Source organism: Oncorhynchus nerka, linkage group LG8 (genome assembly GCF_034236695.1).
Source record: "Oncorhynchus nerka isolate Pitt River linkage group LG8, Oner_Uvic_2.0, whole genome shotgun sequence".
Taxonomy (NCBI): Eukaryota; Metazoa; Chordata; class Actinopteri; order Salmoniformes; family Salmonidae; genus Oncorhynchus; species Oncorhynchus nerka.
Window position 1 is genome coordinate 48,056,019 of NC_088403.1, and position 27,261 is coordinate 48,083,279.

The 27,261-nt window shown below is 44.0% G+C and overlaps 1 protein-coding gene across 1 annotated transcript in view; it reads right to left on the minus strand.

The window, feature by feature from the left end:
- The window catches only part of nlgn2a (neuroligin 2a), a 207,252-nt gene that overhangs the window by 94,173 nt on the left and 85,818 nt on the right, over window positions 1–27,261 (minus strand). Inside the window, exon 3 of the mRNA XM_029666732.2 lies at window positions 16,233–16,286. Within this exon, the coding sequence (XP_029522592.2) occupies window positions 16,233–16,286 (54 nt within the window). The remainder of the gene's footprint in view (window positions 1–16,232; window positions 16,287–27,261) is intronic.

Sequence of the window (27,261 nt, forward strand, 5' to 3'; positions counted from 1 at the left end):
AGGAGGTTAGCATAGATACTGCTTCGACTTCCACAGCCCAGTTAGCTCACCATCGCCCAGCCCCAACCTCATCACGGTGAGCATGTCTTCACGAGTCAGAATCCACCTCAGGATTTGCCTGCAGTTGACGAACCACCCACACAACTAAAAATGTGAGTGTTCCCCACTACAGTGATCAATGGAAAATACAGGTGTTTCTCATGGAAGTGGTATGGATAGTTTTATTGGCTGGGATACAGTTCGATCAAGGGAAGCTCTTTTCTGTAAAATGTGTAGACATTTCCCCAAGGCCACTATGGAAAGCTCATTTGTTAGAGGCGGATATACGGATTGGAAGCACCTTGGCGAGGCATGCTTCAAACCCAACTCGTTTGCACTGAATAAATGTTAAGGCTTCAGTGCAAGCAATCGAAATCAAAGTCGGGGTAATGTTTTAAATCAACTTAACCCCGAGTCCATGGACTATTCATTTGTAGAGAGGAATCGTGATCACGTCAGTAGTTCAGAACATTGTTATGCATAACACTACGTGGACATAGGGAGATGGAATGAATTTTGCAATATCGAAATATGATTTTAACAAATATAAATCGCCGAGAGCAGCTGCCCAAATACGCTAGACTCACGAGTCCAGAATGAACCGTGTTTATTCAGCAACTGCGTCGGAAAATTGGGGGGGGGGGGGGGGGGGGGGGGGTCAGGAAAGAATTCTCATCCGGTATTGAAGTTTTGGACAGCTGCAGCCCTGACATTTTCCCTAACATCAATAGACTACTAAGGGCCATTATCACCCTCCTATGACTTCATGTGTTGTTGTGAGACTATTCTCCACTACAGGCCGTATCAAACGTCCATCAGATCTTGCATGCCGACTGCAAGTCTCAACAATGTAGCCCCGTTTGTCCTTTGAAGTGGAACCCTTCAGACTATGATATAGCCACATCTCCATCTTCAACACCAAGCCAATAGGCGTCTACACTGTGTGCTGTAAAACGTGAAACACACCAGAAACGTAAGCCTGAATACTGTTTCATTACCATTTAGCCTAATGTTTTCATGCCTGCCTTGGTAGGTCAGGCCTATATGTGTTAGGTTCAAAGTCAGCTACTGTATTCATATCCACTGTGATATTAGGCCATGTGTGATGAGTTCATGTTCTCATGCCATGTTTATGTTTAGGTTTGCTGATTCAAGTGAGCTATTGTATTCATACCCGCCGTGGTATTATGTATAGTGATTTCATGCCTGAATGCCTGGAGTAGCGTTCGCTTATTCAAAGTGAGCTATTCATTCCATACCCGCTGTACTGTTCCAAGATGTTTTCATATGGCAAAAAGTGTACACTTTTGGGCTTAATGAAAAAACGTTCAGGCCTTTCTGTTATTCCTTGCTTCTTTATGCAATAGTGCAATACACTTTTTGCGCATATTGCAATCCTTTGCGGAGCTGGTGTCCGGCGGATGCGCTGACCATGGTCCTGAATACACCCGTTGTGCCTGTATGGTGGATGGCTCCTTCGAGTGGAGGTGGTCGATCTGATTTGATAATATGTTGGTTATTTCATGAGGTTGGACAGACGGACTGAACACTTCATCCATTATTTTGTGACAGTAATAGTTTTTCCAATGACATCACAACACTTGTCTGCTGTTGTAGAATCTCCCTCTCGCTATGTAGGTGATAGACATGTTGTGTATGTCATTGTTTGTTTACTGTCAGAGTAGGACTTGGACAGTCGGCCTGTTTTGTCAGCGGTGTTGTAAGTGGTTGTGTAGTTGCGTATCCTATACCCACTTTTTTTTCCAGTGGGCATTGCACAACTCACGTTTTAATGCCCACTGATGCATATCAAGTTGTTTAGTGGAGGTATACGCCCTATCAAGTGTCTAGTGCAATAGAGAAATCATGCACGAAGTAGCCTACACAAACACAAATCACATGTACTATTTGGCAATATGGGTTTGAAAAGTGCGAGTGTGAAACCACAGCATAGGCCTATATTATTAAGCACCATGGCCAGGTAAGGCGGCTTGGCCATGAGCCCGCGAAAGTTGGATCAAAGATTTAAGCACCAGACAGCTCCGCACTCCGCTCTGTTCTCAGACTCCGGATATTAGCATTCACAACGAAAATGTTGCATTTATTCCCATGTTTCATGAGTTATACAGTTGACCGTCTTTATTTTGCTTCTCGGTAGAAGAGCTTAAGGGACAGTCTATGGGGTTTAGACCAGGGCCTCGACTCGATCCGGTCATTTATTCAAGAATAGTAATATTAGGGTAGAAATATGTGGCAACCATGGTGTATGGAATTAGATGTAGCCTCTGCCTTTTTTTGTTACCCATAAATCTAGCAAAACGCACATTACAGAAATGAATCAGCAGCGACTACCATCCAAGCCTTCAGCCGCTGTGAAGTGTAGGGACTCCTCGAGTAACCGATTGGCATGTAACACACCACCACATAAACCTGCTATGCGTCTTACCTCTACGCTAATCTGGTCTAACGTAGCAGCCGTTAATGTCTAGGCTTATTATTTACATTGAACCAAAATATACACGCAACAGGCAACACTTTCAAAGATTTTACTGAGTTACGGTTCGTATAAGGAAATCAAGTCCATTTAAATGAATGAATTAGGCCTTAAACTATGGATTTCACGTGACTGGTTTATACAGTTATGCATATGTTGGTCACAGACACTTTAAAAGAAAATAGGGGTGTGGATTAGAAAACCAGTCACTATCTGGTGTGACCACCATTATTCTCACGCAGCGCGACACATCTCCTTCACATAAAGTTGATCAGGATGTTGATTGTGGCCTGGGGAATGTTGTCCCACACCTCTTCAATGGCTGTGCGAAGTTTCTGGACATTGGCGGGAACTGGAACACGCTGTCGTACATGTCGTTCCAGAGCATCCCAAATATGCTCAATGGGTGACATGCGTGGCGAAGATGCAGGCCATGGAAGAACTGGGACATTTTCAGCTTCAAGGAATTGTGTACAGATCCTTGCGACATGGTCTGGGCATTATTATGCTGAAACACGAGGTGATGACGGTGGATGAATGGCACGACAATGCGCTTCAAGATCTCGTCACGGTATCTCAGTGCGTTCAAATTGCCATCGATAAAATGCAATTGTCGATAAAAATGCAATTGTGCTCGTCGTCTGGAGCTTATGCCTGTCCTACCATAACCCCACCGGCCACCGCCACCATGGGGCACGCTGTTCACAACGTTGATGAGCAAATCGCTCAGCAACACGACATCATCACGCTGTCTGCCATCAGCCTCATACAGTTGAAACCGGGAGTCATCAGTGAAGAGCAGCTTCTCCAGCGTGCCAGTGGCCATCGAAGGTGAGCATTTGCCCTACAAACTGCAGTCAGGTTAAGACCCCGGTGAGGATAACAAGTATGCAGATGAGCTTCCCTGACATGGTTTCTGACAGTTGTCAGGGTGGCATTGTGTTGTGTGACAAAAATGCAAATTTTAGAGTGGCCTTTTATTGTCCCCAGCACAAGGTGCACCTATGCAACGATCATGCTGTTTAATCAGCTTCTTCATATGCCACACCTGTCAGGTGGATGGATTATCTTAGTAAAGGAGAAATGCTCACTGTCAAGTTTGTGCACAACATTTAAGAGAAATGTTTTTTTTGTGCATATGAAAAATGTCTGGGATCTTTTATTTCAGCCGATGAAACATGGGACCAACACTTTACATGTTGCATTTATATTTGTGTTCAGTATAATTCTGGATTGTATTTTGCCTTGCCATAATTGTAGGTAATTCAAAGTAGCCTACATTTGTCTCTCATCATTTGTCACACAGAGCACCTTTCATTCGCCAGGCAGGCCGCTTGGGAAAATGTCCCTTTCACCACGACTGCACCATTGATGTTTGGATATTTCTTCTGAAATACGACGTCCCAGTCAATTTTACTCAGGCCCAGCCACACAGCAATGTCTGCCTATGCCTCTGCCATAACTTAATGAAATGATCTGAGAACCTTCAAAGAACATAGACCAGGTATTCTGTCAACATTCTTACAACATTATACAGTCAAATACAAATATTAATTTCCACAAAGTTTGCTGCTTCAGTGTCTTTAGATATTTTTGTCAGATGTTAGTTACAATGGAATACCGAAGTATAATTACAAGCATTTCATAAGTGTCAAAGGCTTTTATTGACAATTACATTAAGTTGATGCAAAGAGTCAATATTTGCAGTGTTGACCCTTCTTTTTCAAGACCTCTGCAATCTGCCCTGGCATGCAGTCAATTAACTTCTGGGCCACATCCTGAGTGATGGCAGCCCATTCTTGCATGATCAATGCTTGGAGTTTGTCAGAATTTGTGGGTTTTTGTTTGTCCACCTGCCTCTTGAGGATTGACCACAAGTTCTCAATGGGATTAAGGTCTGGGGAGTATCCTGGCCATGGACCCAAAATATCGATGTTTTGTTCCCTGAGCCACTTAGTTATCACTTTTGTCTTATGGCAAGGTGCTCCATCATGCTGGAAAAGGCATTGTTTTCCACCAAACTGTTCCTGGATGGTTGGGAGAAGTTGCTCTCGGAGGATGTGTTGGTACCATTCTTTATTCATGGCTGTGTTCTTAGGCAACATTGTGAGTGAGCCCACTCCCTTGGCTGAGAAGCAACCCCACACATGAATGGTCTCAGGATGCTTTACTGTTGGCATGACACAAGACTGATGGTAGCGCTCACCTTGTCTTCTCCGGACAAGCTTTTTTCTGGATGCCCCAAACAATCGGAAAGGGGATTCATCAGAGATATTGACTTTACCCCCGTCCTCAGCAGTCGAATCCCTGTACCTTTTGCAGAATATCAGTCTGTGCCTGATGTTTTTCCTGGAGAGAAGTGGCTTCTTTGCTGCCCTTCTTGACACCAGGCCATCCTCCAAAAGTCTTCACCTCACTGTGCGTGCAGATGGACTCACACCTGCCTGCTGCCATTCCTGAGCATGCTCTGTACTGGTGGTGCCCCGATCCCTCAGCTGAATCAACTTTAGAAGATGGTCCTGGCGCTTGCTGGACTTTCATGGGCGCCCTGAAGCCTTCTTCACAACAATTGAACCGCTCTCCTTGAAGTTCTTGATGATCCGATAAATGGTTCATTTAGGTGCAATCGTACTGGCAGCAATATCCTTGCCTGTGAAGCCCTTTTTGTGCAAAGCAATGACGATGGCACGTGTTTCCTTGCAGGTAACCATGATTGACAGAGGAAGAACATTGATTCCAAGCACCACCCTCCTTTTGAAGCTTCTAGTCTGTTATTCTAACTCAATCAGCATGACAGAGTGATCTCCAGCCTTGTCCTTGTCAACACTCACACCTGTGTTAATGAGAGAATCACTGACATGACGTCAGGTGGTCCTTTTGTGGCAGGGCTGAAATGCAGTGGAAATGTTTTTGGGTATTCAGTTCATTTGCATGGCAAAGAGGTACTTTGCAATTAATTGCAATTCATCTGATCACTCTTCATAACATTCTGGAGTATGTGCAAATTGCCATCATACAAACTGAGGCAGCAGACTTTGTGAAAATTAATATTTGTGTCATTCTCAAAACCTTTGGCCACGACTGTAGTTACAGTGATTTCGGAAAGTATTCAGATCCCTTCCCTTTTTCCATATTTTGTTACTTTACAGCCTTATTCTAAAACATATTAAATTTAAAAAAAAAATCCTCATCAATGTACACACAATGCCCCATAATGACAAAGCAAAAATAGTTTTCAGAAAGTCTATTATTATTATTTTAATACCTTATTTACATAAGTATTCAGACCCTTTTCCATGAGACTTGAAATTGAGCTCAGGTGCAACCTGTTTCCATTGACCATACTTGAAATGTTACTACAACTTGATTGGAGGCCACCTGTGATAAATTCAATTGATTGGACATCATTTGGAAAGGCACACCTGTCTATATCAGGTCCCACAGTTGACAGTGCATGTCAGAACAAAAACCAAACCATGAGGTTGAAGGAATTGTCCGTAGAGCTCCGAGACAGGATTGGGTCGAGGCACAGATCTGGGGAAGGGTAACAAAATATTTTTGCCACATTGAAGGTCCCGAAGAACACAGTGGCCTCCATCATTCTTAAATAGAAGAAGTTTGGAACCACCAAGACTCATCTTAGAGCTGGCCTCCTAGCCAAACTGAGCAATCGGGGGAGAAGAGCCTTGGTTACACAGGTGACCAAAAATCAAAAAAAAAAATCAAATCAAAATCAAATCAAATTTATTTATACAGCCCTTCGTACATCAGCTGATATCTCAAAGTGCTGTACAGAAACCCAGCCTAAAACCCCAAACAGCAAGCAATGCAGGTGTAGAAGATCACTCTGACAGAGCTCCAGAGTTTCTATGTGGAGATGTGAGAACCTTCCAGAAGGACAACTATCTCTGCAGCACTTCACCAATCAGGCCTTTATGGTAGAGTGGCCAGACAGAGGCCACTCCTAAGTAAAAGGCACATGACAGCCCACTTGTAGTTTGCCAAAATGCACCTAAAGGACTCTCAGACCATGAGAAACAAGATTATCTTGTCTGATGAAACCAAGATTGAACTCTTTGGCCTGAACGCCTAGTGTCAAGTTTGGAGTAAACCTGGCACCATCCCTACGGTGAAGCATGGTGGTGGCAGCATCCTGCTGTGGGGATGTTTTTCAGCGGCAGGGACTGGGAGACTTGTCAGAATCGAGGCAAAGATGAACGGAGCAAAGTACAGAGAGATTCTTGATGAAAACCTGCTCCAGACCACTCAGGACCTCAGACTGGGGTGAAGGTTCACCTTCCAACAGGACAACGACCCTAAGCACACAGCCAAGACAATGCAGGAGTGGCTTCGGGACAAGTCTCTGAATGTCCTTGAGTGGCCCAGCCAGAGCCTGGACTTGAACCCGATCGAACATCTCTGGAGAGACCTGAAAATAGCTGTGCAGCGACGCTCCCGATCCAACCTGACAGAGCTTGAGAAGCTTGTAGCGTCATACCCAAGAAGACATGAGGCTGTAATCGCTGCCAAAGGTGCTTCAACAAAGTACTGAGTAAAGGGTGTGAATACTTATGTAAATGTGATGTTTACATTTTTTTATTTGTAATAGATTTGAAAAAAAAAAAAAAACTGTTTTTGCTTTGTCATTTTGGTGTATTGTGTGTAGATTGATGAGATAACTTTTTTTATTTTTATTAAGGCTGTAATGTAAACATTTTTTTAAGGGGTCTGAATCCTTTCTAAATGTCCTGCGCAACCTAAAATAAACATTGTATGAACGTCAGCACAACCAGACAGTTTTAGTGTTTGGGAACCTATCACTTGTCATATCCCTACAATGTTCCCACAACCTAAATAAACATTCTGGGAACCTTTAAAGACAAAATGTGTCCTGGGCACATTTGGTAGAATCATCCACACAACTGGGCAGATTTTGTGTTTTGTGATGTCCCCAAAATGTTCTCACCAGACTGTTTCCACAACCCAATGAAACATTCTGGGAACGTTTAAAGAACAGATGAAACGTGTCCTAGGAATGTTCTTGCAACGTCAGGTGAATGTTTTATACAAACATTCTGTGATCGTCAGCACGACTGGACAGTTTGTGTGTTATGAGAACATTTTCCGCTACCTAAGGAGTGTTCTGGGAACTTTCCCAGAGCACATTTTTATTTGCTGGATGAAACCCTACCTTCCACTAAGGGGTTAATCTCTAGGTGAATGGAGTGGAACGGTTATCCGCCATGTTGGTTTAGGACTGAGGCAGAAAACAGTGGGAATTGAACAAATGTCTGTTCGAAATGATTACTGAATAGTACCCGTTTCTGGGATTGGTTCCACTATACCAAATCCCACTCTAAATCTCTGCCCCCATCATCCTTTCACCGCCTAGCTACCAGTCTTTTTCTATAGGCTTCCACTTTCTATCAACCTCAACAGGGAGGGCCATTGGTCCTGTAGAGCTGCAGTGAGTGCAGGGTTTTGTTCCAGCCCAGCTCTAACACACTCCTTAACCTACACAGTATCCTAAATCTCTAATACAGTACCTTCGAGTCATCCAAATGACATCTACTCATATCGCCCTACTGTCTGTCACTACAAACCAACACTTATAGTGCGTACTGGGGCCCATCAACATTCATCCCAACCCCCAACGTTAGATAGGCCACACAGAGTCTCTATAACGTTACAGTAACGTTAGATAGGCCACACAGAGTCTCTCTACAACGTTACAGTAACGTTCGGCTGAGGAGCCAGGCCTGCTGGTCTTCTCTAGTTACTGCACAGTAAAGTTCAGGCATGTCTCCAGTCTCGCAGCTCACGACTCATCCCGTTCTCCTTTCTCTACTCATCCTTTACTCTTTCTCCTCTTGTCTCTTCCTCTTCTCTTCCCCTCTCATTCTTCCCTTCTCCCCTCCTCCGTTCCTATTCTCCTCTCTCCTCCCATCTTGTCCTTCCACGTATCCACCGGTTACACCTCCCGTTCTATTCTAGTCTGGTCCTCTCATATTACATTGACATTCTAGTCATCTAGCAGACGCTTTTATCCAGAGCGACACACAGTTAGTGCATTCATGTTGAGAGAGCTAGGTGAGACAGCCACGTCACAATCATAGTGGGGGGGGGGGGGGGGGGGGGGGAGACTGAGATCTTATTTCAGACACTCTTTGAAGAGGTAGGGTTTAACATAACAACTCTAGTGTTCCGTCCTGGGTTTGCCCGTCCACTTATGTCTTACACAGAAACAGACATCTCCACTGTACACGGAGTGACTAACCCACTGAGAGACTCACAATGGAGGAAGTGGAGTACAGTGTGTCTTCTTCCAGGGTTTAGTTAGTAATTAGAGGGAAAATACCCAGACAGCCAAGACATCAGTATGTTTTGTGTTGTTTCAAAAGACTGACAATAGACTTGTGATGTGATGTCTGGGAATGAGAGATAGGATGTGTGTGTGTGCACGCCTGCGCGCACGTGTCTGCGTGTGCATGGGTGTGTGTGTGTGTGCACCTGTGTCCCTGCCTGTGCGCGCGTGTGTGCATGGGTGTGTGTGTGTGCCTGTGCGTGTGCTTGGCTGTGCGCGCGCGCGTGTGTGTATCCCCGTGAGAGGAGACGGAGAACAAAGATGAGATTCTGAGACATCAGCAGAGATCCTGTGGCCCAGAGGCAAAGCTGCTGTTACAGGAGCCAAGGCCTGTGTACTGCAGGAGCACACAACATCAGAGAGAGAGAGATGGGAAAGAGAGATTGAGAAAGAGAGAGCGGGGTGGGAGAACGAGAAGGGGACGAGAACGTGAAGGGGACGAGAGAAAGGAAAGAGTACCAAAAACAAGAAGGAGAAGGGAAAATAAAGAGCCACTCAAAAAAAGGAAAGATGAAACAAATTAGAGGTGGAGATGGAAAGAAAGAAAACGAATGGAGGGAGAGTTGAGTGCACATACACACACACACACACACACACACACACACACACACACACCACCACCACCACCACAACAGATCTACCTCTCCATTTTCCTCCACCATCAACATGGCACCACCATTAAGAATGCACTCTGGCTAGCTCGTCTTAAAGCTACTACAATACCTAGCGTCTCTGTCTATATACAACTTGTTTCATCTTCTCTCCATTGGGAGAGAACTCACTTTAGCCACCCATAAGTATTTGGAGCCTAATGTATCAAAAGTGCGATATAAATGCAGTTATTAATATGTTCATTACAACTATTACACACAGGGTTCTCATCAACATAGAGTCCATTGTAGCCTCAATTCCCATAGTCATTATAATGTGATGTAGAAAGTATAATATATCGGATATGACGTTGTCTACTCTTTCCAAAGCAGATATCCGCTATAGTCTGGATGTAGGTTCGGTAACATGTTTATTTGTGCTTGTTACACTCTTGGCATGTAAGGTCGAAGACACCCTTTTCCATGGACATGCTATTGTTCTGCTTTACTGTAAATAGAGTTGTTTGTCAGGGTTTGGATTGTGCTGTATTATAGGTACAGTGGGGTTCCGAAATGATTGACACCCTTGATAACGACGAGCAATAATGACTGTATGAAATACAATAATCAAATACTGAGCTATATTGTATGTTAAAAAAATGGGGAAATTATATTATTTTATACTAGTACAATTGCTCAGAGAAAAATATTTTTGAAATACAAATCTCAAAAAGTTAGGAGTCAAAAGGATTGACACCCCTAAATATTCTTATAAAGTAGTCAAAAGCGTAGTATTTTGTCCCATATTCCTAGCACCGCCATGACTACATCAAGATTGTGACTCTACATGCATCCTCACTGCATCCCACTGCTGGCTTGCCACCAAAGCTAAGCACGGTTTGTCCTGGTTGGTCCCTGGATAGGACACCAAATGCTACTGGAAGTGGTGTTGGAGGGCCAGTAGGAGGCAGTATTTCCTCTGGTCTAAAAAAAAGATGCCAATGCCCCAGGGCAGTGATAGGGGACATTGCCCTGTATAAGGTGCCGTCTTTCGGAATGGATGTTAAATGGGTGTCCTGACTCTCTGTGGTCACTGAAGATCCCATGGCACTTATGTTAAGAGTTGGGGTGTTAACCCCGGTGTCCTGACTCTCTGTGGTCACTGAAGATCCCATGGCACTTATGTTAAGAGTAGGGGTGTTAACCCCGGTGTCCTGACTCGCTGTGGTCACTGAAGATCCCATGGCACTTATGTTAAGAGTTGGGGTGTTAACCCCGGTGTCCTGACTCTCTGTGGTCACTGAAGATCCCATGGCACTTATGTTAAGAGTAGGGGTGTTAACCTCGGTATCCTGACTCTCTGTGGTCACTGAAGATCCCATGGCACTTATGTTAAGAGTAGGGGTGTTAACTCCGGTGTCCTGACTCGCTGTGGTCACTGAAGATCCCATGGCACTTATGTTAAGAGTCGGGGTGTTAACCCCGGTGTCCTGACTCTCTGTGGTCACTGAAGATCCCATGGCACTTATGTTAAGAGTAGGGGTGTTAACCCCGGTGTCCTGATTCGCTGTGGTCACTGAAGATCCCATGGCACTTATGTTAAGAGTTGGGGTGTTAACCCCGGTGTCCTGACTCTCTGTGGTCACTGAAGATCCCATGGCACTTATGTTAAGAGTAGGGGTGTTAACCTCGTATCCTGACTCTCTGTGGTCACTGAAGATCCCATGGCACTTATGTTAAGAGTAGGGGTGTTAACTCCGGTGTCCTGACTCGCTGTGGTCACTGAAGATCCCATGGCACTTATGTTAAGAGTCGGGGTGTTAACCCCGGTGTCCTGACTCTCTGTGGTCACTGAAGATCCCATGGCACTTATGTTAAGAGTAGGGGTGTTAACCCCGGTGTCCTGACTCTCTGTGGTCACTGAAGATCCCATGGCACTTATGTTAAGAGTAGGGGTGTTAACCTCGGTATCCTGACTCTCTGTGGTCACTGAAGATCCCATGGCACTTATGTTAAGAGTAGGGGTGTTAACCTCGGTTTCCTGACTCTCTGTGGTCATTGAAGATCCCATGGCACTTATGTTAAGAGTCGGGGTGTTAACCCCGGTGTCCTGACTCTCTGTGGTCACTGAAGATCCCATGGCACTTATGTTAAGAGTAGGGGTGTTAACCCCGGTGTCCTGACTCTCTGTGGTCACTGAAGATCCCATGGCACTTATGTTAAGAGTCGGGGTGTTAACTCCGGTATCCTTGCTGAATTCCCAAAGCCCTGATACCATCATCGCCACTTAATCATCCCCAGTTTACAATTGGCTCATTCATCCCCTCTACTCTCCCCTGTAACTATTCCCCAGGTCGTTGCTGTAAATGAGAATGTGTTCTCAGTCAACTTACCTTGTAAAATAAGGGTTAAAAAAATACATAAAAGATTGTGACTCTACAAACTTGTTGGAGGCATTTGCAGTTGGTTTTGGTTGTGTTTCAGATTATTTTGTGCCCAATAGAAATGAATGGTAAATAATGTATTGTGTCATTTTGGAGTCACTTTTATTGTAAATAAGAATAGAATATGTAGCATCCACATGAATGTAGAAGTGTTTAGAAACATATTATATTCTTATTTACAATAAAAATGACACAATACATTATTTACCATCCTTTCTATTGGGCACAAATCATCTGAAACACAACCAAAATGAACTGCAAATGCATCCAATAACGTGCTAGTAATATGGGACCAAATACTAAACCTTTGACTATTTTATTTATAAGAATCTTTAGGAGTGTCAATAATTTTGACCCTTACCTTTTGAGGAAAGAAAATGTTCCTTGATAAACAGAATCCTGTTCTTTGAGCAATTGTATTAGTATAAAATATCAATTCAACTAAAAATGTGCATACAATATAGCTCAGTATTTGAGTGATTGTTTATATACAGTCATTATTGCTGTTCTCTATCTTTATCAAAGGTGTCAATCATTTCCTTTCTGTTTTACTGAGAAATCCACTATAGAATCCACTGATTCTAAACATTTTTCAAAATGTTGGATAGTTTCTTGGTAAAATATTGAAGCATTTCTTGGTAAAACTTCAATGAGATTTTTCTAAGTTTTGTCCTTGGATCAACTAATAGACAGGTATTTCATAACACACTGAGAGGGTTTGAGTATATTCCAGTGAGTGCGTGGGACGTTGTCTCTGTTTGTGTGTGTTGTGTTTAAGTTAGGGGCTCAGGTGGGCCTCAGTCCTTTCTGATCAAAGCTGACAAAGTGGTGTGAGAGAGGAGGACGGAATGATGCGCGTCGCATGTGCACGCACGCACGCACGCACGCACGCACGCACGCACGCACGCACGCACACACACACACACACACACACACACACACACACACACACACAGACACAGACACACACACACACACACACACACAGACACAGACACACACGCTTTCCGACCCCTTGACATTGTGTTGTGTTACAAGGTGGGATAAACTTGATTTTTTTTGGTCAAAGATTTACACAACATTTTCTAATGTCAAAGTGGAAGAAAAAAAGAACATTTGTAAAGAAGAAATCAATAATAATAATTCAACACTAACGTATCTTGATTACATAAGTATTCAACCCCCTGAGTCAATACATGTTAAAATCATATTTGGTCTTGAAGAGCTTGGATTGTATAATATTTTCACTGTATTCTTTTTTAAATTCTTCAAGCTTTGTCAAGGTTGTGGTTGGTCATGGCTGGACAGCCATTTTCAAGGCTTGCCATTGATTTTCAAGCCGATTTAAGTCAAAACTGTAACTGGGCTACTCAGGAACATTCAATGTCATCTTGGTAAGCAACTACAGTGTATATTTGGCCTTGAAATTTTAAATTTCGGCTTTTTCATTTTTACCCATAGCTGCTCATCTTTGAGAGGCATTGTAAAACCTACCTGGTCTTTGTGGTTGAATCTGTGTTTGAAATTCACTGCTTGACTGAGGAACCTTACAGATAATTGTATGTGTGGGGTAGAGAGATGAGGTAGTCATTCAAAAATCACGTTAAACTCTATTATTGCACACGGAATGAGTCCATGCAACTTATTATGTGACTTGTTAAGCACATTTTTTTGCACCTGAACATATTTAGGCCATAACAAAAGGGTTGCATACTTATTGACAACGTTCCTCATAAGCTCCCCGGGAATATCAGCCTGCGCAGAGGAACACAAGATTGAAATGTCTACTTTTCCCCTTTTACTCAACACCATCAACGTTTCCCTCTGCTGTGCAACTTGTGATCGAATCAACGCAATATTAGCCAGTAACAATACAACGTACCGAAACAAGCAAACTATGCAAGAGATGTTCTTGTCGGAGTAGGATTCTGTTGCGTTGACAGGGCCGACTCTACACAGACCGGTGCACAAAAACCAATCAGAGCTGCCGTATCCCTGTATGCAAATAGACCATTGCCATATATGGATCTGTGCCATTCACTTGGACTGTGTTTACAGCATGAGTTTTGAGATCAAAGCAAGAGCTGCATGTACATTTGTTCATATTCTTTGCTCGTTAGTGAGTTATTAGCCCAGTTAAAGAGAACTTGTAGTCAGCAACGGAGGAGTGGTCGCTTCCGACAGGAGCATGAAACATGTGCATTTCTAGCCATGTTTGAAAAGCAAGTCAGGTGAAGCCCTTTTTTTCTGACTTAAAGGGGCTCTGTTGTATTTTGAGACCGGCTTGAATAAGTAGCCAATAGGCAGAGGGTAACGCGTTTAGTCTGATTCTCTGCAATAATGGTCTGGGAATAATAATGCATTTTATTTCTGTAAAGAGGTTCCTTGCATTGTGTCATGCCTAAGTACAGCCCTTAGCCGTGGTATATTGGCCATATGCCACACCTCCTCGGGCATGATTGGTTAAATAACCTCTGTCCAAACACTTGAACCCAGGGAAAAGCATAATTGAATACGATTTCTTGAATGACTAGCGTATGCTTTCGGTTCACCCATTCAAACTAGAAATGGTTTCTCCTGCTAAGCATTGACATTCTTCAATAAAAAGGCTGCTTTGTACAGAGAAACTGAACTGGGCCATTGAAGGTCCCCATCCTAAATCGTCCCCTAAACCCTGCGCCCTATGCACTTGTGGAGATACGAGAGGGACTGACAGGTGTAATCAAACTGGTAGTAGCTCCACCTTGCCCTCTGATAGGTTAGGTGGAAGTTACACCATATTGCTTATACCAATCAAATTCTCTCAGATCTCTATAAGTGCATAGGGGACTATTTGGGATTGGCCCCAAGGGTCCACTTAGGTGATATAGCACTGACGGGACACTTAGTCGTAACAGGAAGTCAGAAGGATATTAACAGGAAGAAGATGTTACAGTAGTACTCATACTTGGGCTATGTCCCAATTATCTCTCCTCTGTCCCAAAGTGTGCACTTGTTCACTTCCCTTTACTGATTTGAAAGGAATGACTGGTATGAAGAAATATGGTGTAAACTCCCACTAGCTAATGCCTTCACCAATCCAATGCTTTAAGGTTTGTGGGAACTAGTGAACGAGTATACACTTAAGCAGAAAGAAGATGGGATGCACCCAGGGCCTTATTCAGGAAGTCCCGACATCGAACAACAATCTCTTTCGATGTATGATGATTCTGCCTTCAGTCTGACATGAATATCTGGCAAATAAAGGTATCATTTCAGCTCTACATATTACATTTCTATCTGCAACTTTGTAAACAGAAGTGAAATGCTCCTTGAATGGCCTCCGGGAGTGAGTTATTTATTAGTTTGTTTCCGTGTACTTGGAAGGTGACATGGGAGAAGGTCTAATACATAGGTATGGGTTAGGATTTGACATTTGGATGTTATGAGGCCTAAGTATCTGTATTTTCTAAAGAAAGGTGTGCTATAGTAAAACGGTCCTTTCACGAAGGTAACGAAGCATCGGAAGTTGGCCCATAAACAGGCATCTAGTAGCCAGGTCAACGTTGGGGCTGTGACAATATGTCTGAGCAAAGAGAAACTCCCTTTCCCCCAACTTTCCACAACTTTCACATAAAAAAAAGACCCAAGAAATATCAAAAGAACACCCAAGAGAAAAAGATTCCCTTTCGTACTCAAAATGAGCTGTAAGAAGAAGATAATCCATCATATTGACAGCAGCCAGTGTTGTTGTGTCTCTTTCTATTGAGAAAAGTCACCAGGAAGAGATCATTCTGATAAACAGGGGAATACGGTCTTTCTTCCATTTCTCCCTCTCTTTCTCTATTTGACTCACCTAATAACGCTCTTCTCACCTTGACCTGTGAAGCTAGGCCCATGCACAATGGTCCAACCATTAGCCATGTTTCTAGAACGTTTCAGCTGTAATGATGATGGCAGAAAGTTGTTGTCTCCCTGCCTAGTCAGTCAGTCAGTCAATATGTCTTTGTCTATAATAAATCAACTGTAGAGACGACACAATGTTGATTTCATAACTATTATATTGGCCAAGGCCTGTCATCAAACTGTTATTAAGCTAATGCTTTTTCTCACAGACTGACTGAATAGAATGTGTGTTCTTTTGTATTCTAAATGAATGTGAAGATACTAAGTCAACACAGACAGCAACACCAACACATTGTATATATATATATATGTAAATGTATATCTTATATCTCATAGCTAATCAATGGCTCTAACTACATATCCCCAAAAATATTTTAAAAACAAGAAAAAAGGAAAAACATGCAACGCAAAAATACCTTCATCTCTCGGTCTGTTCATTGTAGACTCATCGTGTTTTTTTGTGAGCGGACCTAGGGTGCAAGAAAAAAAGGGAGGGAAAAAGAGAAAAGAGAAAATTCAAAAAAGATTACTGGCAAAAAAAAACGCAAAGAAAAAAATCAAAAAAGAAAAGAAGAGCAAAAAAGACAAATCAGCAAGAGGTCGTCATGTTTTTTTCTTTTCTCTTTTTGAAAAGAGGACCAAAAAAAACAAAACAAAAGCGCAGCATCACAGACACATTATAAGAAAAGACAACAAAACGCTTTTGTCAAGAGAAAAGAAGGAGCCCCTATGTCTGAAGATCCAGCACTCCGTCTCACCCGGGAGAAACGGATAAATGAGTTGTCCGTGGCCGTTAACTAGTTGCTTATTGGTTGTGCTGCCCTTTCTGAACCCATGTTTTGTTACTTGTGTTCAAGTTGTATTTCTGGCTTCAGGGGACCATAGTAAAAATCTATGGAAGGGGAAATAGAGAGTGACGTCCTGTGGTTAGAAACTCAACACCCACCCTTACCCTCCCCTTTCCCCCCTCAGAACCCCAAAAAAAGGACCATCGGGCATAGAGAGGTACCAAAGAGGAGAGGTGGGCCTCGTCAAGACGCCCTCAACCGTAACCTACAATAACACGATTAACCCCCTGTTGTGATTCATGAATAGCGTGACATTTTCTTCACACAAACCCTGATACCCCCCCATTCCTTTTCCCTCTGTCACTACAGTTCCCACAATGATTGGTACTGCAACATAAATAATATGAGCACACTAGATTAAATGTTTTTTGGGGGTTAAAACACACAACCAAATGATATCTTTATTCGTCAGCCATCTCTAGCGAGAGAGACACAATGGAAGGAACCTGTAATGATGAGAAATCATGTTAAACATGCGTTCCAAAACCGGAGACAAAGGTATGCAGTGTGTGTGTGTGTGTGTGTGTGTGTGGCTTAGATGTAACCCTCAAAGTTATCCCCCTAGTGAATATGTCATTACATGTATAGCGCACAACAGGCTGTGTGTCAATTAGAAATGACATGTAGCTTGATGCTAGTTAACGGAGTGTGTGCTGTGTGGTGGGTAAAATGTGCATGTAATTCGATCCGCATCTGCCCACCAGCTATTCTTGGCAAATGGAGGAGAGGGGGAGAGGTAGAGAGGGAGAGAGATAGATGGAGAAGAAGGAGAGAGAACAGAAAGGCATGCTTCTCTCCTCCCCTCCTCTCTTCTTCTCTCCCCAATCGGTGAAAGTTTGCTGCTGAGGAACTAATGTTGTGATATGCAAAACAGCAATCAGGGAAGGGGCCAATCAGGAAAGAGGCCTGGGCTAACAGGAAGCACCATCTGCTGTTGGGATTACAGCTACCTCTGATATGCTGACAACCAGGAAGTCTGTCTGTCTCTGTGATTTGTAATCCAATGAAGTTATGTGTAACTGCAGTGACAGCTCAAAAATATCCAAATAAATGTCGTTAACTTATTGCAGCCCGGAAACTGATCTAAGGATACGATTACGGTTAGCTAGAGGTAAATGCTTGGCAAATACAACTCGTTCAAGGAATGCCTGTACTGTGTGCATGGGTTACGGCTTCACATGGGGTTGAATAAGGTAAATATATTGGAGGCCACAGAGTGGTTATAGCGTATTGATAAGTCTGTATATAGACATCCATAAGAGTGTGTGATGGTATGGTTAACAGGGTTGAGAGAAGGTTATCCTCAGATTGAAATAATCACCTGGGGGAAAAAATAATCAATTGAAAGGATGGTAAAACTGTTAACGAATGTAAAACGTTTGGTAAAACCTGCAGAATTTGCAACCCTTCATGACGATGGTTGGATGCAGCTGTGCAAATTAAATCCAGCGTGTCAACCTGTCTGACATATCCTGTATGCACGTCATTCAGCATAACAAGAGGCCTATTTATAAACTGTAAAAAGAGAGAAAACTGTATGCACAACAGATGGAAAAGCCCCAGTCAATGAATGGCTCACTCATACAGTCCCCTGTATTTAGGCATCTTAAAGTCACTCGGAGAAGTTAAGAGGCATCATCAGTGTTTACCGCAGCATTTTAGGGCAGAGAAAGTAGAAGAAAAGCTTTGCCAGAAGTAATTTTGTGAAGTGCTAAGAACAAGTATAAAATGAAACAATAACAGGGTTTGTTTGTAGGGTAGAGTGTTAGAATGTTATTGGAAACACTTTTGACATCCATCATGATACAGTAATTGACAATTGTACAATTGACTGTGTAGTTAATGAAGAAAAACGACCACAGTCCTCTGTTCCATTACAGCCCCTCCTCCTCTATGACCTCCCCCTCTTTTTCACCCTTCTCTTTCTCCAAATATACCTTCTTTTCACCTTTACTTTCCTCTTCATCTCTCTCTGTTTTGCAGGTTGTCTCAGGGCAGAACAAACCTGGGTTCAAATACTTTGATCATAAAGTTACTGGTCCCCTCCCCCTTGTCAAACACTTGGATTATTAATTAAGGGGCGGGATTATTAAGGGGATAGGGTGACATCACCCTAACTCTCAATTTAATACACCAATGGTAACATGATATTCTCTTACCTAATTTAAATAAGCCCCGCCTTGTAACCAACATCGGAGAAGGCGTGTTTGCGGAGGTAGGCGTGGTTTATATAGCTAGATAGCTACTCTACTGGTGCAGCAATTTGACTGTAGGGTGTCAGCAGAGATACGTATATGGCACAGATACTTAAGATGTTCGCTAGTTACTGACTAGCTAGGTCTTCAGCCAGCATGGTACAAAAGGGGGAAAGGGTTGTTCAAAACTTCGAAGCAGTTGTCAAGTCAACATTTCCGTTGACACAAGAGGCCAAATGGGAGATGTTTACAAAAAAAATCACGTCATTGACGCAATTTCAATGTTGAGTTGCTTTGTGGATCACCAAATTTGCTGCAACACTGCTCACTGCATCAAGGTTTGCAGACGTAGGTGTTTCAAAGAGCTGTCGATCAAGCTGAGCTCATGAATATAAAGTCCCCGCCCACTCAGCCTGTCTTTTCAAAGTTCCTGGTAGTTAGCCATGAGAGAAATGTACATTTCTATCCCCCCGAAATATTATGGGCAACACTTTAGTCACTCAAAAGGCTATTTTACATGGGAATCAGAATGACTGTTCGGGACCTTTAAGCGTTTGCTCTGGCCTGCCTGGAGTGCCATACGGGTGGGGTTTGCCGTGTTCTGAACATTCTATTGGTTCCATAGAGCCAGGCAAGCTCAATCAAGCACAGCTAAAGTATTTTGAAATGATTTTGAATCGTAGTTGTACCCAGGGCTGGTGCTAAGTATCTCACTGACTGTGAACCAGGTTACATCATATTTTAACTAAGCTCTACTTCCACCTCTAACCACACACACACGCGCACACACACACACACACACACACACACACACACACACACACACACACACACACACACACACACACACACACACACACACACACACAGCACCGCAGTCTCCCCCCCCCCCCCCCAGCTATAGCTACAGCTACAGTATGGACACTCACATCAGCCACACCACCCAAATCAAATCAAATTTTATTTGTCACATACACATGGTTAGCAGATGCGAGTGTAGCGAAATGCTTGTGCTTCTAGTTCCGACAATGCAGTAATAACCAACAAGTAATCTAACTAACAATTCCAAAACTACTGTCTTATACACAGTGTAAGGGGATAAATAATATGTACATAAAGATATACGAATGAGTGATGGTACAGAGCACCATAGGCAAGATACAGTAGATGGTATCGAGTACAGTATATACATATGAGATGAGTATGTAAACAAAGTGGCATAGTTAGTGGCTAGTGATACATGTATTACATAAGGATGCAGTCGATGATATAGAGTACAGTATATACGTATGCATATGAGATGAATAATGTAGGGTATGTAACATTATATTAGGTAGCATTGTTTAAAGTGGCTAGTGATATATTTTACATAAATTCCCATTATTAAAGTGGCTGGAGTTGAGTCAGTGTCAGTGTGTTGGCAGCAGCCACTCAATGTTAGTGGTGGCTGTTTAACAGTCTGATGGCCTTGAGATAGAAGCTGTTTTTCAGTCTCTCGGTCCCAGCTTTGATGCACCTGTACTGACCTCGCCTTCTGGATGATAGCGGGGTGAACAGGCAGTGGCTCGGGTGGTTGTTGTCCTTGATGATCTTTATGGCCTTCCTGTAACATCGGGTGGTGTAGGTGTCCTGGAGGGCAGGTAGTTTGCCCCCGGTGATGCGTTGTGCAGACCTCACTACCCTCTGGAGAGCCTTACGGTTGTGGGCGGAGCAGTTGCCGTACCAGGCGGTGATACAGCCCGCCAGGATGCTCTCGATTGTGCATCTGTAGAAGTTTGTGAGTGCTTTTGGTGACAAGCCGAATTTCTTCAGCCTCCTGAGGTTGAAGAGGCGCTGCTGCGCCTTCTTCACGATGCTGTCTGTGTGAGTGGACCAATTCAGTTTGTCTGTGATGTGTATGCCGAGGAACTTAAAACTTACTACCCTCTCCACTACTGTTCCATCGATGTGGATAGGGGGGTGTTCCCTCTGCTGTTTCCTGAAGTCCACAATAATCTCCTTAGTTTTGTTGACGTTGAGTGTGAGGTTATTTTCCTGACACCACACTCCGAGGGCCCTCACCTCCTCCCTGTAGGCCATCCCGTCGTTGTTGGTAATCAAGCCTACCACTGTTGTGTCGTCCGCAAACTTGATGATTGAGTTGGAGGCGTGCGTGGCCACGCAGTCGTGGGTGAACAGGGAGTACAGGAGAGGGCTCAGAACGCACCCTTGTGGGGCCCCAGTGTTGAGGATCAACGGGGTGGAGATGTTGTTGCCTACCCTCACCACCTGGGGGCGGCCCGTCAGGAAGTCCAGTACCCAGTTGCACAGGGCGGGGTCGAGACCCAGGGTCTCGAGCTTGATGACGAGCTTGGAGGGTACTATGGTGTTGAATGCCGAGCTGTAGTCGATGAACAGCATTCTCACATAGGTATTCCTCTTGTCCAGATGGGTTAGGGCAGTGTGCAGTGTGGTTGAGATTGCATCGTCTGTGGACCTATTTGGGCGGTAAGCAAATTAGAGTGGGTCTAGGGTGTCAGGTAGGGTGGAGGTGATATGGTCCTTGACTAGTCTCTCAAAGCACTTCATGATGACTGAAGTGAGTGCTACGGGGCGGTAGTCGTTTAGCTCAGTTACCTTAGCTTTCTTGGGAACAGGAACAATGGTGGCCCTCTTGAAGCATGTGGGAACAGCAGACTGGTATAGGGATTGATTGAATATGTCCGTAAACACACCGGCCAGCTGGTCTGCGCATGCTCTGAGGGCGCGGCTGGGGATGCCGTCTGGGCCTTGCGAGGGTTAACACATTTAAATGTTTTACTCACCTCGGCTGCAGTGAAGGAGAGTCCGCATGTTTTCGTTGCAGGCCGTGTCAGTGGCACTGTATTGTCCTCAAAGCGGGCAAAAAAGTTATTTAGTCTGCCTGGGAGCAAGACATCCTGGTCCGTGACTGGGCTGGTTTTCTTCTTGTAGTCCGTGATTGACTGTAGACCCTGCCACATACCTCTTGTGTCTGAGCCGTTGAATTGAGATTCTACTTTGTCTCTATACTGACGCTTAGCTTGTTTGATAGCCTTGCGGAGGAAATAGCTGCACTGTTTGTATTCGGTAATGTTACCAGTCACCTTGCCCTGATTAAAAGCAGTGGTTCACGCTTTCAGTTTCACGCGAATGCTGTCATCAATCCACGGTTTCTGGTTAGGGAATGTTTTAATCGTTGCTATGGGAACGACATCTTCAACGCACGTTCTAATGAACTTGCACACCGAATCAGCGTATTCGTCAATGTTGTTATCTGACGCAATACGAAACATATCCCTGTCCACGCGATGGAAGCAGTCTTGGAGTGTGGAATCAGCTTGGTCGGACCAGCGTTGGACAGACCTCAGCGTGGGAGCTACTTGTTTTAGTTTCTGTCTGTAGGCAGGGATCAACAAAATGGAGTTGTGGTCAGCTTTTCCGAAAGGAGGGCGGGGCAGGGCCTTATATGCGTCGCGGAAGTTAGAGTAACAATGATCCAAGGTTTTTCCAGCCCTGGTTGCGCAATCGATATGCTGATACAATTTAGGGAGTCTTGTTTTCAGATTAGCCTTGTTAAAATCCCCAGCTACAATGAATGCATCCTCAGGATGTATGGTTTCCAGTTTGCAAAGTGTATGTGTGTGTGCGTGTGTGTGTGTGTAAGAGAGTCTCTGTCTGTGTGTGTGTGTATGAATCTGTCTATGTTTTGTGTGTCCGCACCAACCTGTATGTGTGTGTGTGTGTGTGTGTGTGTGTGTGTCTGTGTGTGTCTGTGTATGTGTGTGTGTGTGTCAGAGTGAATTTGTGTACTGACAGTGTGCGCATGGTGTGTGCACGTACATCTATTAATATGTGCAGGCTAGCCCCACAGACTAAGAGTAAGTATAGTCTAGGTGTTGACAATGTAATTCAGCAGACAGCAGTGTGAGTGTAAAGTTGATGTACGAGTGGATGGGAGCGTCACTGACAGGTTGTAAGTGAACTAAAAAGATGAATGATGGACGTTGGACTGAGAGGAGTACAGGGGAGGGAGTGTGTGTGTGTTTCTCGTCTCTCAGTAGTATGAGTAACGTGACAGCGGGTCAGTGTTTTGTTTATGATGACTCACACATGATGCTTCTCTCTCCCAGGCTCCCCCTTCCTCACCCCTTCTCCTCCATATGAAAGAGTGTGTCGGCCGCCCACCCATTCTGTGGCGCACGCCTTGTCAGCAGATGGCCACTCTGTGTGTGTACCATGACGCTATCTCCGATGCTATTTATTCATAGTATATTTAGATACACTACGTGTGGAAAAATCACCAAGTATGATTCAATTGGTTTAGTCTGCCTGGTTCAGTTGTAGGGACAGAAGGCATTCAATCTGGCCTGAAATACACTCATTATTTGAGAAAGACCATTTAGAAAGACTGTTGAGGTTACTGAATAACATGGGTAGATCTGGCATCTCTATTTGTTGTCCAGTGTTCCAGCCTGAGATTAAAGTCCCCCATTTGTCTCAATGCTTCAACAGTGTCTGAGAATTCTAGATCTAGTCTTGCTGAAGAGAGAGAAGAAAGCGAGCGAGAGAGAGATCAGGGAACAAGGGACACTAACACAGATGTGTCTTTGAATAGAGTGGGAACGAGAGAAGGGGAGAGTGATGGCGTGAATGAGGTAGGAAGCAAGGTGAGACACCAGGACAGATTGCCGTTTGAATAGAGGGAAGTAGAAACAGAGATGGGTGTAGAAAGAGCTCATTTGAAAGAGAGGAGTGGAGAAGGGTGGAAAAGAGAGAAGTTCAGAAATAGACCGTGTGGAGATAAAAGGTGAGAAAAAAAGGAAGCTAATAAGGAGTATTTGAAACTAAGATAGCCAGTGTGAAACATACTTATATTCATAATGGTATGAGAATGGGAGGTGAAAAGGGGGGTTGAAACAGTGTAGAAGAGAGAGAGAGGAAGAGAGGGAGAGAGAGAGAGAGAGAGGAAGAGAGAATGAGAGGCAGAAAGAGAGGGAGAGAGAGAGTATCATTTCAATGTTGAGAAAGAGAGAGAGTATAATTAAAATGTTGAGAGAGAGTATAATTTAAATGTTGAGAGGGAGTATAATTTAAATGTTGAGAGAGAGAGAAAGAGAGAGTATAATTTCAATGTTGTGAGAGAAAGTATAATTTCAATTTTGAGAGAGAGAAAGAGAGAAAGGGAAAGGAAGAGAGAGAGAAAGAGTAAGTATAATTTTAATTTTGAAAGAGAGAAAGAGAAAGAAAGAGAGAGAGAAAGGGAGAGAGCGAGAGAGAAAGAGAAAGGAAGAGAGAGAGAGAAAGCGGCAGGTAGCCAGATAGTGACATTTACAGAACGGTGACGACTGAGAAGGCATGAAGGTTAAAGCCATTTTCTCCCCATGCAACAGCCACAGCCACAATGTGTGTGCCTCTCTCGCTCTCGGCGAGTGTGTATGTGCAACTGCCATGCATGCATATGTGTCTGTAGCTGCCACGTGTCTATGTGTGTCTGTGCATTCGTGCCTTCGTCTGTGTGTCTGCCATGTCTCTGTCATGTGTCTGTCATGTTTGGCCCTGCCTGTGTCTTAGTGTGATCCCTGTGTTCCTCCCCAGCAGAGGGACTAATCTGGGGGTTTACCGGGTAATCTACCCCATTTTGAGGGACAATATTTATCCTCCGTCTCTGGGTAGCGATGCCCTAAATCCTATTCCAATCAAACAGAACGTGTCTTCTAAATCAGATAGATTCGAGCTGCGTTCGGAGCCTTTTGGAACGGGTTGTGTGTGTTTTGTGACGTTTAGTCTTTTGGCAACGCTTGAAGGACATAGTTATTTTTCCCCCTTTTTTTTTATCAAATTCAAGGTAATATCAAGGGAACGTGGGAAGGAAATGTAGAAAGAGATAGAACTGCCAGGTTGTCTCTCTAACTTTCTTTTCCTCTCCTTTGTTTCACCCCCCCTCTCTTCCCTGCTCTCTCCGTCCCTCACTCCATCACTCTCCCTGGTCCCTGCCTCATAAACGTGTATTCTACCCTAGAGGGCTGCACAGGGACACTGTCTCTATATGAAAAATGGTTTTTAATACCCACCCAGCACACTGGGGCAGTGAAGAGATTGGAAACAAAAAAAAAGGGGGGGGGGGGGGTCAATTCTAGCTCAAAGGCCTGGAAGATTGTTGTAGACAGATACTTACCCTCCTGTGTGTGTGTGTGTGTGTGTGTGTGTGTGTGTGTGTGTGTATGTGTGTGTGTGTGTATGTGTGTGCGTGTGCGTGTGTTTAGTGTGTAGCTAGTTCAGCAGGCCATCGATTAACATCCTCTAGTCATTCATTGTGTTCCCTGAACAGCACAGGGTACAGTACGTCTGTTTGTTCATTACCTGAGGGTCAGGGGCTTGGAGCCATAGTATTGACTTCATATGTGTTGTTCTGTCGGCTACATGTCGACAGTTTGTCTACGACGGTGATACACTGATGGAGGTCTACCTTTAGATAACAGCCTTCTCTCTATCTATCCCCTGTCTTTAAAAATAAAACTATTCTCTCTGTTTCTGCCCCTCCATTCAGCACTCTGGGAGGCACTGTGAGCAGTGGACTCTGGCAGGGCCGCCGCTGTGTGTGTGTGTGTGTGTGTGTGGGGGGATAAGGGGTTAGGCTCATTTGCATTCACAGCCACTAGTCACCTCAGCTACAGCAAGCTCTGAAGAGATGGCCCTTTGAGCCACGAAGAGAGAGAGACAGACAAAGAGAAAGAGAGAGAGAGAGAGAGAGGGGGGAGAGAAAGGAGAAAAATAGAGAGGGGGAGATAGGGGGGAGAGGGAGAGAGAGAAGGGTGGAGAAAGAGAGAGAGAGCAAGAAAGAGAGAGAGAGCGAGAGAAAGAGAGAGAGAGAAAGAGGGAGAGAGCGAGAGAAAGAGAGAGAGAGAAAGAGGGAGAGAGAGAGAGAGAGAGAGAGAGAGAGAGAGAAGAGAGATAGAGAGAAGAGAGAGAGAGAGAGAGAGAGAGAAGAGAGATAGAGAGATAGAGAGCTAGATGGAAGCGAAAGACAGAAGGGGAGTGAGTGTGAAAAACAGTGAACGATTAGACCGATGAGAGAGATATGTGGGCTATGATGCAGTGTGCGTGTGTGTGCGTGTGTGTGTCAAAGATAGGCAGCCTTGAGGAAAACCAATACAATTATTAAATCATCAGAATATCACTAGAGGAGACCTATGCCGACATTTCTACCAAAAACATCTCACAGACTTACATGAGTTTCTTCTCTCCCAAGGTGAATTCAAGAACAAGTGACAATGGATGCATTGAACACGGCTATTCTCTCAATCTGTTCCCTCTCAATTTCTCTCCACACAGATGGATAACTGATGTCGAATCAGTAATGATACATTCAAAGACTCCTTGAGTCCCTCGCGGAACTTATTAAGCATCACAAGAATAAACTGTGGCTGTGTCATAAATGGTACCCTGTAGCCTATTTAGTGTAATGCTTTTGACAAGGGCCCATAGGGCTGTGGTTAAATGTATGGCACTACGTAGGGAATAGAGTGTTATTTTGGAGGCAGGCTGTGTATAGCTACTTTCTTCTATAACTATCTCAACATATATATTCTTTCTTGTTTTCAAGGTTAAAAAAAAACTGGGGCAGTTGGTATAGATCTTAGTACGATAGATCTTGATTCCTTAAATGGAACCGTATTAAACTATATAGGGATGGTATGAGATCTAAATACAGTGTCTGTTATAAAAATCCAATTTCTATCTTCACTGCTCATCCAAATCGAATGTTGAAGATTGGAGATTGGATGGTGGTGTGGTTTTCCCCTTAAGTTAGCACGAATGAAAGGGGGTGACCATGTAGAAAGAGCTGGGAAGAGAGCTGTGTTGGGGAGGGGGGGAGGAGAGCAAGATGGTGGGGATATGGGGGAAGAAAAGGGGGGTACGGCATGAAGGAGAGAATGTGAGAGTTGAATAAAGAGAGAACGAGAGAGAGAGAGAGAGAGAGAGAGAGAGAGAGAGAGAGAGAGAGAGAGAGAGAGAGAGAGAGAGGAAGCCGACACAATATCCAGGTGAATGTGACAATGGCGTAATGGCGAGACAGAGGACAACGTCACAATCATGTGACTTCCCCCCCACACACACACACGCATACAATACATACACACACACACACACATACAGACAGAGATGAACACACGCACACACACACAGATATGCACGCACGTACACACATGCAAACGCACGCACGCACGCACGCACGCACACACACACACACTCTCACTCCCTCTATCTTTCACTGTCTCTCTCTCACTCCCTCTGTCTCTCTCTCTCTGCCTCATAAGTTATAAATAGCTGGAACTGAGCTCTTGCTAATCCCCTCATTCAGAGTATAGTGGGAAGGCAAATGGATGTGGTCTTTGACACGC